The sequence below is a fragment of the Sorex araneus genome, chromosome 4 (genome assembly GCF_027595985.1).
Source record: "Sorex araneus isolate mSorAra2 chromosome 4, mSorAra2.pri, whole genome shotgun sequence".
Taxonomy (NCBI): Eukaryota; Metazoa; Chordata; class Mammalia; order Eulipotyphla; family Soricidae; genus Sorex; species Sorex araneus.
Genome location: NC_073305.1, coordinates 209717379 through 209735425, shown reverse-complemented (window position 1 = coordinate 209735425; position 18047 = coordinate 209717379). Strand labels below are relative to the sequence as shown.

Below are 18047 nucleotides of genomic sequence, written 5' to 3'. Positions count from 1 at the left end.
GAACTTGGGTCGGCCGCATGCAAGGCAAATGCCCTACCCACTGTACTATTGCTCCAGCCCCTGATGCTCTTTTTTTTTTTTTTTTGCTTTTTTTTGGGGTCACACCTGGCGATGCACAGGGGTTGCTCCTGGCTCTGCACTCAGGAATCACTCCTGGCGGTGCTCAGGGGACCATATGGGATGCTGGGAATCGAACCCGGGTCGGCCGCGTGCAAGGCAAACGCCCTACCCGCTGTGCTATTGCTCCAGCCCAGATGCTCTGTTTTTTTGAGACCAGTTCCCTCATGTCCTAGGTTGGTGTTAATACTGGACTTGAAACCCTTTTCTTCTAGTTTCTGTTTTTCCCCTCCCACCACCCAGGAATGCTCTCCTTGGTTCTGCCTTCCATAGAGTTGAGTCTCCCTGAGTTGAGGGATGTCTTCTCCAGTGAATTTTCACAGCAAGATTCCTCATGGAATACTGTGTTTCATTTCATTTTTATGCATTCATTCTGTTCCTTGTGACCACCTTGGTCTCATCCTTCTCTATTTGACTGTTTTTTTTCCATCTCTAAGTCAATACTATTGTTATCAAAACTTCGTATTTTTAAATTTCAATGAGATTCATTTTATAATCTTGTGTAAAATATTGTGCAGCTAATGGGCTGGAGCGATAGCATCGCAGATAGGGCGTTTGCCTTGCACATGGCTGACCCTGGTTCGATTCCCAGCATCCTACATGGTCCCCCGAGCATTGCCAGGAGTAATTTCTGGGTGCAGATCCAGGAGTAACCCCTGAGCATTGCCGGGTGTGACCCCCCAAAAAAAGAAAAAATATTGTGCAGCTAATAAAATGTATATTCTGCCCCTGTTAGTATTATACAAATGTCAATCAGTTTAGGGAAACAAAATGGTTTTTATATAATTTACATCTCTGCAATCTTATGTTTAGACTCATCAGATATTTACATTTCTGTAATTTGATGTTTAGATCAACCAGATGCTAAAAGAATTCTAGTATCTCCATCTATGACTGTAAAATTGCACAATTCTTCCTTTAATTATATCAACTTTTTTTTTTTGGCTTTTTGGGTCACAACTGGTGATGCACAGGGTTACTCCTGGCTCTGCACTCAGGAATTACTCCAGGCAGTGCTCTGGGGACCATATGGGATGCTGGGAATCGAACCCAGGTTGGTCACGTGCAAGGCAAACGCCCTACCCGCTGTGCTATCACTCTAGCCCCAATTCTATCAACTTTTACTACATATATTTTGAAGCTGTCATTAGGTACTTATACATTTACACTTGTTATATTCTCTTGACCAAAAGGTCTTTATCTTGAAATCTGTACTCGCTATCCCCGAATCAATTTAAAGTGACTAATTTAATAAAAATGAGTTCTTCCATTTTCTACACACACACGTGTGTTTTGTGTCTTTTGATTCCTTTAAGCAGTACTCAGGGGGCTTAGGGTCACTTCCTGTGATACTTCGAAGCTGGTCCAGCAGAACAACCCCAGTGGTGCTTAGGGACCTTCTTGGGTAAGTCCAGAAGTGCTTGGAGCTAAGTTCAGAGGTAAACTCAGCAGTGCCAAGCATGGGTTATCCCAGGTTTTGACCACTAAGATATCTCCCTGGCTCCCTCATCCCCTATACTTTTATGCTCTTTTCTCTCTTAATCCCTTAAGGACTCTCATTAAACATGCTACAATTTTTGCTATTTCTCGACATTTCACTGAAACCTCATTAAATCATTTCCCAAAGATTAAATACATATTAATGTTGCAATTTCACTTACCCTTCCATCTATCTTCTTTTTATTTAAAATTTTTTAAAAAACGATGTATGGATTTTTTTCAAAATATTTAAAAATAGAACTACCCTAGGCAATCTCAACAAAATTTTAACAAAGACTTTTTCTCTACTATGGCCAGCCCTGGTTCAATCCCTGGCACCTCAAGGCCCTCAAACATTACTAAATGCAGCTCATAAAGCCCCTGAATATTGCTGGGTTGACCCAGGGTTGACAGCAGGGCCTGTGCAGCACCACTTTTACAGGTCGGTCCTACACAGAACTGCTGGCCAAACTGCCTGAGAGTTTTCAGGAGTGGCCCTTAGGCCTCCTGAGCACTGCTTGGGAATATGAGTAAAACAATGTGTCTCTGTGTTTTTTTTTTTTTTTTTTTGCTTTTTGGGTCACACCTGGCAATGCACAGGGGTCACTCCTGGCTCTGCACTCAGAAATTACCCCTGGTGGTGCTCGGGGGACCATATGGGATGCTGGGAATCGAACCTGGGTCGGCCGCATGCAAGGCAAATGCCCTACCCGCTGTGCTATTGCTCCAGCCCCAAGTGTGTCTGTTAGTACACAATGATGTCAACGAAATGATAAGCCCAAAGATTCGCTCACCAGGATTTCCTCCATCGCTAACATGTGGGTTCCTGGGTCCTGCAACAGGACGAACAGGAAAGAGCAAAGACGTTGCCCAGTCTACCATCTCTAATGAAGAGATATTCCACTGTGTCCTGAAAAAACGCAGATAATATTTTACCTAAAGAGAAAATAGGAAACAGCTATTTTTATTTTTTAATTTATTTTTGTCTTCTCCTTAGGCACCATGATTTACAAAGCTGTCAAAAATAGTTTCAGGCAAACAATGTCCAACTCAAATCCCACTGCCTGTGTCAGTATTCCTCCGTTAGTGTCTCCAGGTTCCCTTCTACCCCTCAGCCCACCTCTCTAACAGGTACACGTCTATGTTTAATTAGTTTGAGTCCCATGCAGTTGAGATGCACACAGATGTCTTGCCTCTACACCAATGATGTGTCCAAGGTCACTGACCCTTGTCCCTATGATATCCCCAAATAATCTCTTCTTTACTCCCCTACTCCATTTCTCTTCTTCCCTGGCCTTGCTGTTTTTGTAACATGGGCCAAGGATTAGGTCAGTTTTGGTACCTTCCATTTTCTTGTCATGTTATACTATAATAGGGCTGGAATGATAGCACAGCAGGTAGGGCGTTTGCCTTGCACAAAGCAGACCCGAATTCGATTCCTCTGCCCATCTCGGAGAGCCTGGCAAGCTACCGAGAGTATCTTGCCCGCGTGGCAGAGCGTGGCAAGCTACGCTTGGCGTATTCGATATGCCCAAAACAATAACAACAAGTTTCACAATGGAGCTGTTCCTGGTCCTCGCTCGAGCAAATCGATGAGCAACGGGATGACAGTGACAGTGACAGTGACAGTTATACTATAACGAAGAGCAAATGTTAGGGATATGGAAAAGTTGTCTAAGAGGGAACTCATCTGTTGCAATACATGTGTCATCAAGGTGATTCTGAGTGCCTAGAAATGGGCTGCAGCGAAACCAAAAAGTTCAAAGTACTGTCTTTTCCCTCAGCGATTACAATGTCCCAGTTCTGAATCAATGCAGCTGAGACTTTAGAGTTTTGTTTGTTTTTTTTTGCTTTTTGGGTCACACCCAGCGATGCTCAGGAGTTACTCCTGGCTCTGCACTCTGGAATCACTCCTGGCGGTGCTCGGGGGCCATATGGGATTCTGGGAATCGAATCCAGGCTGGCCGTGTGCAAGGCAAACGCTCTGCCCGCTGTGCTATCAATCCAGCCCCTTAGTAGTTTTCTTTAAAGATTTATAAAAGGACTTAAATTCTGTGTTTTGTTCAAAGAAAGAATAGAATAATGTCTTACAATTTTTCTTGAGTACAGTAAGTTAGTAAAAATGTAAATGCTTTTAAAAGTTTGTTTCGCCATCTTTTGTCAAAAAATTTTTGAGCAGTATTCTGTGAATCAAAGGCCTTGCATATGGAAGATAATGTTTTTCTCTTATCAGCATAATGATAAAGAGCCCATACATGATTTCTCAGATATGGATTCATTTCTTGTATTTTGTACAAGTAGTAGATCTTAGTAAAAAGAAGTTTCTTCAGAAAATAAGGTAAAAATTTCATATGCATCAAAAATCCTGCCAATTAGAAGTGTAATTATTAGAAACATATTAACTTGTAAAACGCAAGGTAGGAATTTCTCACCTGAAGTGGTAGAGGGTCACTGCTGTTTTTGAAGTCAAAGTCAAACACAACCGCAGCCAAAATTTTTTTGGACGCATTGTCATACTTAATGTAGTTATCAAGCTCAAGTTCTGAAGAAAAGCCATGAACTGTGTAGACAAGAAAATATTTTTTACTGAAATAAAAATGTTTGATGATCAGTCCTGAGAGATAAGTTACTATTTTCACATGAACAGAAGTCTATCTAAATATTTTGTGTTAAAATATAGTTTTTCAGACATGCGAACCATGACTACTTAATGAGTATCTGGGATTTAAAACAATCTTAGATAATTTACAAAAATTTAACTTTAACTAACTTTAACAGTGATTCATAAATGAAAAATCAGAATCACAATGAGATACTACTCCATGCTCACCAAGAAAGCTATTATAAATGATACAGGTTATACCAGGTAAGGAGTGGGAAGTGGGAATCTTCATATACTGCTGACTAGAATGCAAAATGGTATACAGTATGGCAGTCTTTCAAAAGTTAAACAGAGTTAGCATATGACATAGTCATTCTATTCAATGATATATAGTTTAGAGAAATAAAACTATATATCACAGAAAATACGAGGAAAATTTTTTATAGTCAAAAGGTGGATATAATCCAAATATTTATCAATGGTAAAGGCTATCCTATCTGAAGGCAGTATATCCACACAATTGATTATCAATAGAAATAAAATGTTCCTATATGCTAAAAAGTTGATGAACCTTAAAAATATTATCCTAAGCTAAAGAAGTCTATCACAAAAGACCATACATGGCATCATTAGGATTTATAGAAAACTACTAATAGAAAGGTTTATAATGGGTGGATCTAGAGAAACAGGAAGAATATTAGCATTTTCAAAAGAAGACATGGAACTTCAACAATAAAGGAAAAGCAATAATCATGGTAAATATTTGTCTTGTTTTGGGGCCATAGCCAGTCTGTTCAGGGCTTACTTCTTGCTTTTTGCTTAGTGATCACTTCCGGTGAGACACAGGGACCATAAGGGGTACCAGAGAGTGAACTCAGAAGGCAAGCACCCTATCTACTGTGCTATCTCTGCAGCTCCCCACCATGGTAAATATTTAAATAGTTTTTATTTTGTTAGAATGTAACATTTTACATTTATATAAATTGATAGATATGGTTATATATATGTGTATATATATACATATATATAAACATTTTCTGGGCAAATTGTGCAGTGATGTAGAAAAAAACCTACAATATAAAGATGGAAATATGATAAAGTTTGGGAACTGGAGTGATAGTATAGCGGGTAGGGTGCTTGCCTTGCAGGCAGCTGACCCAGGTTCAATCCCAGGCACCCTATATGGTCTTCTCAGCCTGCCAGAAGTGACTCTTGAGTGCAAAGGTAGGAGTAACCCCTGAACGTTGCTGGGTGCAGTGTCCCCCGAAATAGTAAAAAGTCCTACATATAAGAAAATAGGTAGAATTACAATGTAGTGGCAAAGTATTCTAAGTGGACTGTGGAAAAAATAATTAGAAATTCTTCTTTCTTTGCAGTATCAAAGATCAAACCTAACACCTCGTATGTTCAAAGTATACACTCTTCTCTCTCTGTCTCTCTCTCTCTCTTTTTCTCTCTCTCTCCAAATATATATATTGGAGGGGGCAACATGTAGCTGTGCTCAAGGCTTATTCCTGCAGGGGTGACTGTATGTAGTACCAGGAATTGAACCCAGGTTGACCACATGCAAGGCAAGTGCTTTCTCCACTGTATTGTCTCTGGCCTTGGATATATCTATGTGTGCATAAAGGTACTGTACAATCTTTCCAGCCCTAATACATAAATGTAGTCAAAAGGTGAAAAAAGATCCAAAAGTTCATATGAACAAAGTCTAATTTGTCAATTTTTAAATTCCATGGATGATGCTTTGACTGTCATGCTTAAAGAATTCAACTGATATAAGTTATAAACATTTTTCTATGTCCTCTCCTAATTTATATAGTAATTTTGCCTCTATATCTGTGATACATTTTAATATAACTTTTGCCTAAGGTATGAGCTTTCATTTTCTTAGTTACTGATGTCCAAATATTCATTACCATTTATTGAAAGAATATTTACCACTGTAAACAAAATTTACATTTCTGTGGGTCACTCTTGGTTTTCTATGATGTTTCGGATATGTATCACCAATAGTACGCTGTTTCTACAGCAATTATATTGTAAATCAAGGATTGGGATACTTTCAACTTCAGTTTTTAAAAGTATTGAGCCACTCCCAGCAGTTCTTGTGGATTATTCCCAACAAGGGGCTCAGGGATATCTCTTAGTGATGCATGGAGGACCACGCACTGCTGAAACTCAAATATAGGGTTCCCACAGGCAAAGAATGTATCACTGTATCACTGTCATCCTGTTCATCAATTTGCTCCAGCGGGTACCAGTAACGTCTCCATTGTGAGACTTTTTTTTTTGGTTATTGTTTTATTTTGTTACTGTAATATGTCATGGTAGCTTGCAAGGCTCTGCTGTGTGAGCTAGATACTCTCGGTAGCTTGCTGGGTTCTCCAAGAGGGGCTGAGGAATCAAACCCCGGTTGGCTGTGTGCAAGGCAAATGCCCTAACCGCTATGCTATCGCTCCAGCAAAGAATGTATAGCCCCTTAAGTGATCACCCCAGCCCCCAACTTAATTTTTTTCACCTTGTTTCAATTCCTCAAAAAATTCAAAAGTATTATAGAAAACCTTAATTTCTAACCTTTATTACTCATGTTTAGATTGCTCCTCACATTTTCAATGATATCTTCCAGCACATCAATATCAGAAGGCACATAAACCAGTTCCCACTCTTCAGAATTTTTAAGAAAATGTGGCAGGGTACTGATGTTGTGAGGACTAAAACTGTGAGGGTGAACAGCATGCACGTTAATAATTATACGAAATAGCAAAAGTGTTGTTGGAAATAGCAACGCTGTTAGGACGTCCAATATTAAATCAGAAAAATGCCTCCACTAGAAAAGGAACAAAATGATAGTTTCCATTAATTTGAGAACATATATTCAACCCAAATTATAGTCTCTTACATTTAGTTTTTGTAAATTTTATTATAGAATTCCAGTATTTTCTGAATTATTTCATAGTAATACTTGTTATTAATAATTATCTCATAATAATAATTATCTCATAATTATTCCTCCCCTCTCAACAATTAAATATTATTTGTTTTTTGTGGTGCCACAGATCAAACCCAGAACTGTCGCATACAAAGCATAAAACATTACCATAGAGTCACATCCCTGACCCTTCGCTGAACTTCTTATATCTTAATATTGAAAAACTAGGTTTTATGATATACGAAGGGCTACTTATAGTCATGAAATTAGATTTTCAATATCAAAGTATACAAATAATCTGAACTACCATAAATAAGCCCTTAAGGACATTTTTACAGCTGCTTGTACCTACCTTTAAGGTGAAATTTTTCCAGAGGAGCGCTGAAAATTGGTAGAACATCAACAAACCCATAGTTCTATAGACTGTTCAACTATAAGAATAGAAGAAAGGCTTTTCAATGTTATGCTACAAAAAAAAAGAGAGAAAACATCAAGATAATGATATTCTAATCTTCTCCTCATTAACTTCAAAAATATATAGACTTGAAACAATGAAAATTTTAATCTATTAAATTGGTTACTACCCAGTGAAGTTTTAGCAGTTAGTTTAAAATACCAGGAAGGGGCTGGAGCCACAGTACAGTGTGTAGGATGTTTGCCTTGCATCCAATGACTTGAGTTCTATCCCTGGCATCCCATATGGGCCCCCGAGCACTGTCAGGAGTAATTTCTGAGTGCAGAGCAGGAATAACCCTGAGCATCGCTAGGTGTGGCCCAAAAAAGATGGAAAAAAACCCCCAAAAACCAACACAAGGAAAAGCCTGCTTTTGTAACCTGTGTTCTTCCTTGAACATGTATTTTGCTTGCTTTTCTCTGTCTTCTTGCTTGCTTGCTCTTTTGAGCTGATATTCCTTTCCTTCTCTCCCCTCACATCTTTCTTTTTTTTTTTCTTTTTGGGTCACACCCGGCGATGCACAGGGGTTACTCCTCCTGGCTTTACACTCAGGAATTACTCCCGGTGGTGCTCAGGGGACCATATGGGATGCTGGGAATCGGACCCGGGTCAGCCGCGTGCAAGGCAAACGCCCTACCCGCTGTGCTATTGCTCCAGCCCCTCCCCTCACATCTTTCTAAGTAAGTTCTGTTCAAAAAAAAAAAAGTATTGTTTCACACTCACACAAAAACCCAAAATGGAAATTTAAAAATACTAGTAGAACATTTTGTAAGATCAGCAAGATTATTCCAGAAGGCATAAAGTCAACAAGATTTTTTTCCCTATTAGTTTCCAGCTCTAAATGAATACGCATAGAAATTCCATCAAACATTAAAAGAAGAATTAACACTAATACTTCTCAAACTTCCACAGAAACTAAAGTGGGGACACTTCCAAATTCATTTTAGGAAGCCATTATTATCCTGATATGAAACCTTTACTAATAAAAAACTAATAAAACTATAAAAAACAGGGAGAGAGAGGGCGAGAAGAAAAGAAAGAACACTAAAAGCACTTTTCCCTGAAAAACGAGATGGAAACCTTCTTAAGACATGCAAGCAGGGGCTGGAGCGATAGCACAGCGGGTAGGGCGTTTGCCTTGCACGCAGCCAACCCGGGTTCGAATCCCAGCATCCCATATGGTCCCCTGAGCACTGCCAGGGGTAATTTCTGAGTGCATGAGCCTGGAGTGACCCCTGTGCATCGCTGGGTGTGACCCAAAAAGCAAAAAAAAAAAAAGACATGCAAGCAAACCGAATTCAACAGCACCATATAGCAATAGGCTCATGCATGGCTATCAAGTTACAATGATAGGCGTTGGTGTATTAAATCAAAACAATTAAAATGGTATACACCAAAAGAATAAGGGGCAGAAATCATAAGATCATTTCAATAAATGAAAAAGAGCATCTGACAAGTTTGACACCTTTTAAAAACATTAAACATATACACATATATGTATATATGTGTATATATTATATATATATATATATATCTCAAAGGCACTTTTCAATATAACAAAGGCCATAGAGAGACCCAGAAATAGTACAGCGCTTAGGGCACATGCACGTGCCCGACCTGGGCTTAATCCCTGACTCCCCGTGGTACCCTGAGTACAACCAGGTGTAAACCCTGGAGGCCCCCGAGCTCTGCAGGCATGACACAGGTAATCCCTGACACTGCTTGGGTCCTTGTACTGAGCCAATGTCTGGCAGCTACTGCCCGCCACTCATAAAGGTTGGCTGTCATCAAGGCCAATTTCAATATGAATCCTTGACCTCTGCCCATACCGGGGTGGAGAACCAGATATAATTAGGAGGGAGAAAACTCATCCACATTGACAAGAAAAAAACTCGGAGGGCAGAGAGGTAGTACAGCAGGCAGGGCGCTTGTCTTGCATGCAGCTGACCTCAGTTTGATCCCCAGCATCCTATATGGTCCCCCAAACACCACTAGGAGTAATTCTTGAGTGCAGAACCAGGAGTAAGTCCTGTAGTCCAAAAAGAAATAAAGATGGAAAAAAAAACCCCAAAAACAACAACAACAACAACAACAAAACCCCGTCTCTCACAAAGAAAAGAAAAACAGATGACAAAAAGCATATGAAACATGTTCTGCATCACTTGTAAGAGATGCAAATTAAAACAAGAAGGAGAGATCATCTCACTCGGGCGAGATGGGCACCCATCACAAAGAACCAAAGCAACCGGAGTTGGCATGTACGTGGGGAGAAAGGGTCCCGCATCCACTGCGGGTGGGAATTTCAGTGGGTCCAATCATTCTGGAAAACAATACGGACACTTATAAAAACAAAAACAAAAACAAAAACAAACAAAAAGCACCTAGAATTGAGCTTCTGTCTGACACAGCAACCCTGCCGGGCGGTCCGGCCACTCACCCACCGTTCAGGGCAAGACACCGCGTCCACACAGCCGGTCCCTAACCGCTTCCCAGGGGCAGGTGCATCACGCCTGCGCCTGTGCTCAGTGCGCCTGCGCGGCTCCTCCCCGGCGCATGCACAGTCCCCCTCCCCCCATGCGCATCCCGGCTCACCCCCACCGCTCTGCCAGTTTCAACCTTCGTCTTAGCTAGTCCCTTCGCCCTTCTTTGCACTCTTCTTCCCTTCCTGGAGCCTGATAGACTCACCCATCGCCCTGGGCCCCCTCAGAACTTGGGGCCAAACCCACCTCACTCTTGCAAGCTGTGGGAGACCCCCAGAGCCTAAAGGTTCTTCCGTGGGTCGCTTTGCTTGCCGGGGTTCTTGGCCATCGTCCTCCACACCTTCCCCGGGCTCTTCCCTCCTCCTACCCTGGTCATGGTCACTCAGCGGGCCAGGCCCAGGAGACCTCAGGGGCTCCCCAGCTCGATTGGGGGTCAGTAATTTCCGAATGCTGCAACCCCCCGCCCGCCCCCAACCCCCTCTATCCGAGGGCTACAAACCATGCGCAGGGCTGGTAGCCCAAGTGTCCCGCGCCCCAAGGTGCAGAGCCCCTCTCCTCCTCCAACCCTCTTCCACTCTTCACCGTGGCCTGCCTAGACTCTCCCTGCAACACATGGGAACTGCCCCTCCAAGCGCTGCCCTTACTGGACACCATGTGCTGTCTCTGCTCCCCCCGACCGGTTGTGATGCTCCCCCAGGTCCTACCTGTTGCTCCTCTCGACTGCCTCCAGCCCAGTAATGTTTAATGGCTAGAGTCTCCGCCTGTGAATGGCCCAAGAGCAAACCTTCCTACCCCTGCCCTTCTATCCCTGTATCGATGTGGGAGGGGCTGTGTGTTATGAGGCGGCACACAGAAGGGCAAGGGGTTTCTTTTCCCACTGCTTTTATTTTAAAGGTTGTTGTTGTTGTTGTTGTTGTTGTTGTTGTTGTTGTTGTTGTTGTTCTTCTTCTTCTTCTTCTTCTTCTTCTTCTTCTTCTTCTTCTTCTTCTTCTTCTTCTTCTTCTTCTTCTTCTTCTTCTTCTTCTTCTTCTTCTTCTTCCTTCTTCTTCCCCTCCCCCTTCCCCTTCCGCTCCCCTTCCTCTCCCCTTCCCCTCCTTCTCCCCTTTCCCCTCCCCCTTCTCCTCCCCTCCCCCTCCTCTTCCTCCTTCTCCTCCTTCTTCATGATTATTATTATTATTATATTTTGGCTTTTTTTAAGGTTACACCTGGCGATGCTCAGGGGTTACTCCCAGCTCTGCATTCAGGAATCACTCCTGACAGTGCTCGGGGCACCATATTGGATGCCTAAGATTGAACTGGGGTGGGCCACATGCAAGGCAAATGCACTGTACTATCACTCCGGCCCCCTGTTGCTCTTTTATTTTTCTTTTTAACATTCTTCTTGCTCTCGCTGTTGCCAGCACCCATACTAGTGATTTGCACAGGTGTCCCCATCCTAGCCTGCCTTCCATCCTGCCAACGCCTCCAGGAACTGTTTCCTGCTTGCGGGACCCAGGACCAGTGTTCTGAGAGTATTTTCCGCTTGCTCCGTAGCAGTGAAACAGCGCTGGCTCAGGACCAACGAACTTTCCATCTAGCGGCTACAACTCTTCCCTCTCTGAGAAGGTTTCAGTCTAAGAGGCGCTCTTCAAATTTTCCTTATCTGGGCATTTTCCCTCAGCCATAGGGAAAATGTTCAGAGTTCTCTATCTTGCTTTGTGCATGGCTTATGTTTTCGTTATAGTGATGAGTGGGGGACCTGACATTATTTGTACTTTGCTGAAAGATGAGGGAGTCGTCTTGGATATGGGGACAGTGAAAGAGACCACAAAGTAACTTTTGGATTGCGTTATCAATGAATGCAACTGGGAGATGAGATGTAAATAAGTGAATAAAAATGAGTTCTTGCACCATTTTCAAGATATCCAGCCTAGGAAATGCATTTTGCCATAATGGAAATCAACCACTGAGTATCTGTGAGAGGTGTAGAAATGGAGTTCATGGAAAATTGTACTCTAGGTAAAAATCAAACAGAAAACAGTTTCTGAATCTCACTCTATTATTTGTAGTATCCAACTTATGATATAAAAACCTGAAAGCACTATATCCAGACAGAGAAGCTTCATGGACTTTTTCCATCTTCCAATCCAACAAGAATCTGTCTACTTGTCTGCTTAGTATTTTCCATTAATCTAGAGAGATGATTAGGTTGCTCACGTTGCTTAGAGACTCCATCTTCTCCAACAAGAAGCAATTCTCTGTCTCCCTCTTTCCATCTCTGCTTCATTTCAATCTACACCTCCCTCCACTTTCTCTTCCTTCTCTCCTTTTGCCTCTTCCTCTCTCTCTCTCTCTCTCTCTCTCTCTCTCTCTCTCTCTCTCTCTCTCTCTCTCTCTCTCTCTCTCCTGTTTTTGGGCCACACCTGGTGTGCTTAGGAGCTACACACGGCTCTGTATTTGTGCCTGGGATCCCTCTAGGTGGTGTTTCCAGATAGTGTGTAGTGCCAGGAATCCAACCACAAATGATGCCTGTCTAATGCCTGTGTGAAAATAGTTAAATTGCTTGATGCCTTTCCCAAGCAAAGCATGTGCCCTAGTCATTGCACAATCTGCATGACCCCTTTGTCTTAAGATGGAACAAGAAAAAGAAAGTCTGTATTTTAACAAATGCTTTTCCTTTATGATTTTGGAGTTTTAAGTGTTTTCGGTGCAAAGATTCTCTTAGAAATGTGGAATTTTGGTTTGAGTTTTGGAACCAACCTGAGTTCAACCTGAACTTTATATTGATTTCAATTATATTCTTAAAACTGTAAAACTGATGATTGTGTTTGTGTGTGTGTGAGTGTGTGTGTGCGTTGTGTGCATGCATGCATGGTATCTGTTCTTGTGGACATGTTTTGCTGCAGAATTAAAGTTCCTTTTATTCATAGCTCAACTTACAATGCAAGTATCCTGCTCTTCAAGCTGTCCCACCAGATAACACCTTATTTCTGGGTGTTTCTGTTGAAACACTCAGAACCATCAGGAATAAGTTTCTTTTCCCACTTTTATTAATGCTGAAGTTTTGTTGCCTTTCCCTTTTGCTGCTCTTTCTAGAACTGAAAACAGTGATATCACCAAATATCTGTGTTTGGCACATCAGAGACACAGACCCCTCATGTAAATCTATAAAGATGAAACACACGGTATTCTTTTAGGGAACTCCTTTATTACATAAATATATTTATATTGATATACACACACAAAATATATACGCACCACTATGTATTCAGGTATACTAGAGAGTAGTTTGAGAATACTAGTTCGAGTAGTAGAATACAAGTAGTTTGAGCAGATGGATCACTCATTCTTTGAACTAATTTTATCCTTTTCCCCTGCTCAGGGGTTATCTCTGGGACATACCTGGAAGGAGAGACTGTGTCCACCCTTCCAATGAAATCATCCAGCAATCCTCTTCCTCAGTGTCACAACAATCCTCAGGGGGCCACTAGGAGCTTCAGGAGATGAAATGGCTGTGTCTCCTAGGGTCTGTCGCAGTGAGCACTCCAGGGATGTGGGAATCAGCTCCTGCAATCCACTCTCTTGGGCCACCCCCAAACCCTCTTCATGAATCTCCCTTTCCTTAGTGTTCCCTGTCCCTCTCCTTCCCAACTCTCAGTCACCCTAACTGCTCAGCACACTGAAATCCCAACTCTCATCTGTGAGTGATGCCTGTGAATCCCCAGTCCTGCCATGAAGTTCACCAACATTTTCTGCTGCACCCAAAAGTCAGATGTTTTCTCTAGGCCAACCCCAGCCCAATACCCACCCACTGTTGTTAAATGGTTAGAATCACACAGGCTCTCAGTTGTCAGAGGGAAACCCTGTCTTCCTTAGTGGACCAGGTATTGATGTATATTTTTCCCCTTTATGTGCTTGGAATCTCAGTGGTTTTGGCTCACAGATTCTCTTTAAAATGTGGAATCTTTGGGTTTTGGAAATAACCCCATAACACTTAGCTTTAATATTGATTTAGTTATGTTCTTTTACGGGTGATTTTCTCCATTGGTACTCAGGGAACTGTGGGGACACGCTGGACAATATTTGGCCAATCAGGCCAGCAACAAGCTAGCTCTGTATGCCTGGGGCCACCAGACACAACCCAGGTGGTGTTTGGGGACCCATGGGTCACACCTGGCAGTGTTTAGAGGGGGGCTGTACCCAGAAATACTTAGTAGACTAGAAATCAATCTCAGGTCTAAATCTTGTAGATCTCCCTGGTTCTAGTTATTTTCCTATTGGCATAAAATTGGGTTATGTGTATGCATGTCCATGGGTGAATAGTTAGCTGCAAATTTAAAGTTTTTATTAATTTTCTCTCTCTATATATGTATATATGTATATTGCTTTTTGAGTTACACTCTGTGATGCTCAGGGTTTACTCCTGACTCTGCATTCAGGAATCACACCTGGGAGTGCTTGGAGGACCATATGGGATGTTGGGGATCGAACCCGGGTCAGCTGCATGCAAGACAAATGTCCTACTCATTGTACTGTCACTCTGGTCCCTAATATTTTCTCTTAAAGCAGAAATCTCTCCCTCCATCAAATAGTTCCATGTGAGAGCACCATCATTTTCTGGATGTTTCTCTTCAAACATTCAGAAACAAAGGAATAGATGCCTTTCACCACCTTGTTTAACACTGCTCTTGCATTGCCTTTTGTTGCTTCTTCTAGGAGACTAAACAAGAATTCACCAATTTTTTTCTGTATTTGTGCATGGTGGATGCACAGAACTCCATATAAATTACAAAGAAGAAATACAAGATCTCTGGGGAACTCCTTTATTTATACATATATTTACACCAAGAAACACACATATGAAAGCCTCTCTCTATCTGTATTCAGGAGTAGTAAAAAGTAGTTTAGGAAGGGTCACTCATTCTCGTTGACGTGACTTTTATCCTTCTCTTCCAAACTAACTGCATCCATCTTATTCACACTAACTTTATCCAACTCCCTTTTCTTCATATCATCTGGGACACCTGGGGCATTATATGGCATAGAAAAGGTGAGGAAGATCTGTTCCAGCGTCATTTGACCAATACAATAGTCTTCTAAATCATATTGTTGTTTAGCTTTCTCCAAAATACCAAAAACCTTTAACAATAACAAAAAATTTTTCAGTTACTATTGCAATTTCCCCCCAACCTCTCCTCTTTCCAAGTTACTGTTGGAGAACAAAAGGTGGAAAGGAGATGAAAAATTAGACCTAATAGGTAAGTGAGAAACAGAGAGAGCAGGTTTCTGCTCTAATATCTTGATAGACTATGGACTAATGATGGGATTTGGGGAATATAAATTAATGAACTATAGAGATCCCTGAAAAAGTATTTCAAAGTACTAATTGCTCCTACAATTCTAGAATCCTACTATACATGCCTGATTATTATAATTATTAAATTAAAAATACAAAATAACACCACTAAATTATAATCCCATACTAGTGTTGTGTTTTTGTCCCATGCAGTGATTAAGGGGCATGATTTCTATAATCACCTTTCCCCAGTTATTGTCCTTTCTGGGAATGTGGTAATTAAGTATCCCTTGACTCTCCTGACCTAATTCACTACCTATAAAAGGAAAAATAAAATAGGTAAGTTATTTCACAGATTATGTGGTACACATAGGAATGAAATCAAAGAATTAACATAATAAATGAAAAATAATGTTTTAGGTTATAAGACTAAATTAGTAATCATCAAAAGGAAAGGGAATGGCTCATTTATGTAAAAGGGATCAATGATAGGCTAAAGTATAGAATTGAACTTTTTTTTCTTTTTTTGGGGGGGGGTCACACCCGGCGATGCACAGGGGTCACTCCTGGCTCATGCACTCAGGAATCACCCCTGGCGGTGCTCAGGGGACCATATGGGATGCTGGGATTCGAACCTGGGTCGGCCGCGTGCAAGGCAAACGCCCTACCCGCTGTGCTATCGCTCCAGCCCCCTAGAATTGAACTTTTAATGGTGAAATGAATGGAGTATATAGGGAAGCTGATTAACAATGATACCTATATAGTTACAATTCAGTCACTTTAACAAAAAAGCTAAACAAAAACACAACAGAAATGCCATCTGCACTTCTATGTTCATTGCAGCACTATTCATAGTAGCCAGAATCTGGAAACAACATGGTATTCTTCTCTCTTCTTTTAAAATTTTATTTTCGGCATGTGACCCATGTTCGGGGGACTATATGGAGTGCCAGAGATTACACTAGGGTTGGTCACTTGCAAAGCAAACCCCCTTTTCTCATAGACAAAGAGAAACTTGAACTAAAATAGAAGACATGCTACTGAATGGGAGAAAATATTTGCATACCACACATCAGATGAAAGGCTAATCTCCAAGATATATAACATACTCCTAAAACTCAGCATGAGAAAAATAAGGAGAAGAGATGAATGGACACTTCCCTGAAGAGGTTATGTGGAGAGCTAGTGGGCATATGCAAAAGTGCCCACTGTCCCTTATTAGGAAATCATAAATCAAAACAATGACCTGTCATTTCACAATAGTGCAAACCGTACATATCCAAAACAATGGACACAGTCAGTGTCCATTGAATACACCATGGGTAGCTTGCCGGGCTCTCTGAGAGGGACGGAGGAATCAATCCCAGATTGGCTGCATGCAAGGCAAACGCCCTACCTGCTGTGCTATCGCTCCAGCCCGCTGGAATATATACACATATACACATATAATTCTCTGTGAGTTTATGACAGATTATATATTATACAAATTAAAATTAAGGTGCTATTTGGTCAGGCATTCTTTTGACATGTGAATATTCAAAGGGCAAGAAAACACACCAAACATTCTTTGGTATCTCAGACTCAATCTAAAGAGGCAAGTATCTTAATCTTTACGTGTTACACAGTGTACCATAAATTTCATTGATTTCTATGTCTTGTCAAATCATTTTCTTTAGTATATTTGTATCCATAAGGTCAATAGATCAATGGCAGCTAGTTAAGGACAGGTTCTATATCTCAACTACAGAGCAGACTCTCAATAAGGTTCTATTAATACAGTTTAAGATCCTTCCTTTCCAGTCAAATTTTGCAATTTTACATACCCACTCTCAGCATCATATACTGATGCTTTTGTCCCTTCTGGTAGAATATATAAAAGCCACTTTAGTTTAATGACTGGTGATAGTTCCATGAAGATTACATATGAGGTATAAATGCAAAGGTTAATAAACTAAGACATGATCTCATTTCAAAGTTTTTTTTTTTTCCCCTACGGATTCTGCTAGATTAGTTTTCAGCACCCTATTTCTCTCTTTCAAATAATATGTGTCTTTTTAGTGAAAGCACAAGGTGAGTAAAATAAAATGTAAAAGAAGCTTCCAAATTGGGTACTCACTAAATCACTGGGGATCTCTCACCGGAGACTCAGTCTCACCTTTACTGAAGATCGTGCTAGTCATGAAGCTGAAGAGTGTCGTGGCAAAGGCGAAACACAGCAAACAAACGACAATAAGCGAGAGCTCACTGTGCTGCAGGACGGGCCTGGGCTCCATCTAGCAAAACAATCAGGAAGGCAGCTTAGTCACATTTCTTTATTTGGGGGAGGAGATCGTGGGGGATGGTTGGGTCATACCTAGCAGTGCTCAGGAACTACTCCTGGCAATGCTCAGTGTCTGTTAGAGCAGGAAGTAGGCGATGCAAGTACTTTAACCCTTGTTTAAGCCCAAGTTCAGTCACACTCTTAAGTCAGACTTAGCAAAAGAAAAAGGAGAAATGAAATATCTTTAAATATTTTAATATATTGGGGTTGGAGCGATAGCACAGTGGGTAGGGTGTTTACCTTGCATGTGGCAGACCCGGATTCAATTCCCAGCATCTCACATGGTCCCCTGAGCACCGCCAGGGGTAATTCCTGAGTGCAGAGCAGCCAAGAGTAACCCCTGTGCATTGCTGAGTATGACCCAAAAAGCAAATAATAATAATAATAA

The 18047-nt window shown here is 41.3% G+C and overlaps 1 protein-coding gene across 1 annotated transcript in view; it reads right to left on the bottom strand.

The window, feature by feature from the left end:
• Positions 1 to 7542, bottom strand: part of LOC101549171 (phospholipid-transporting ATPase ABCA3-like) — an 80328-nt gene extending 72786 nt beyond the window's left edge. Inside the window, exons 1-4 of the mRNA XM_055136796.1 lie at positions 7483 to 7542; positions 6776 to 7028; positions 4029 to 4156; positions 2391 to 2532 (exon numbers count right to left, since the gene is read on the bottom strand). Of these exons, the coding sequence (XP_054992771.1) occupies positions 2391 to 2532; positions 4029 to 4156; positions 6776 to 7028; positions 7483 to 7542 (583 nt within the window). The remainder of the gene's footprint in view (positions 1 to 2390; positions 2533 to 4028; positions 4157 to 6775; positions 7029 to 7482) is intronic.
• Between the last annotated feature and the right edge of the window lie 10505 nt (positions 7543 to 18047).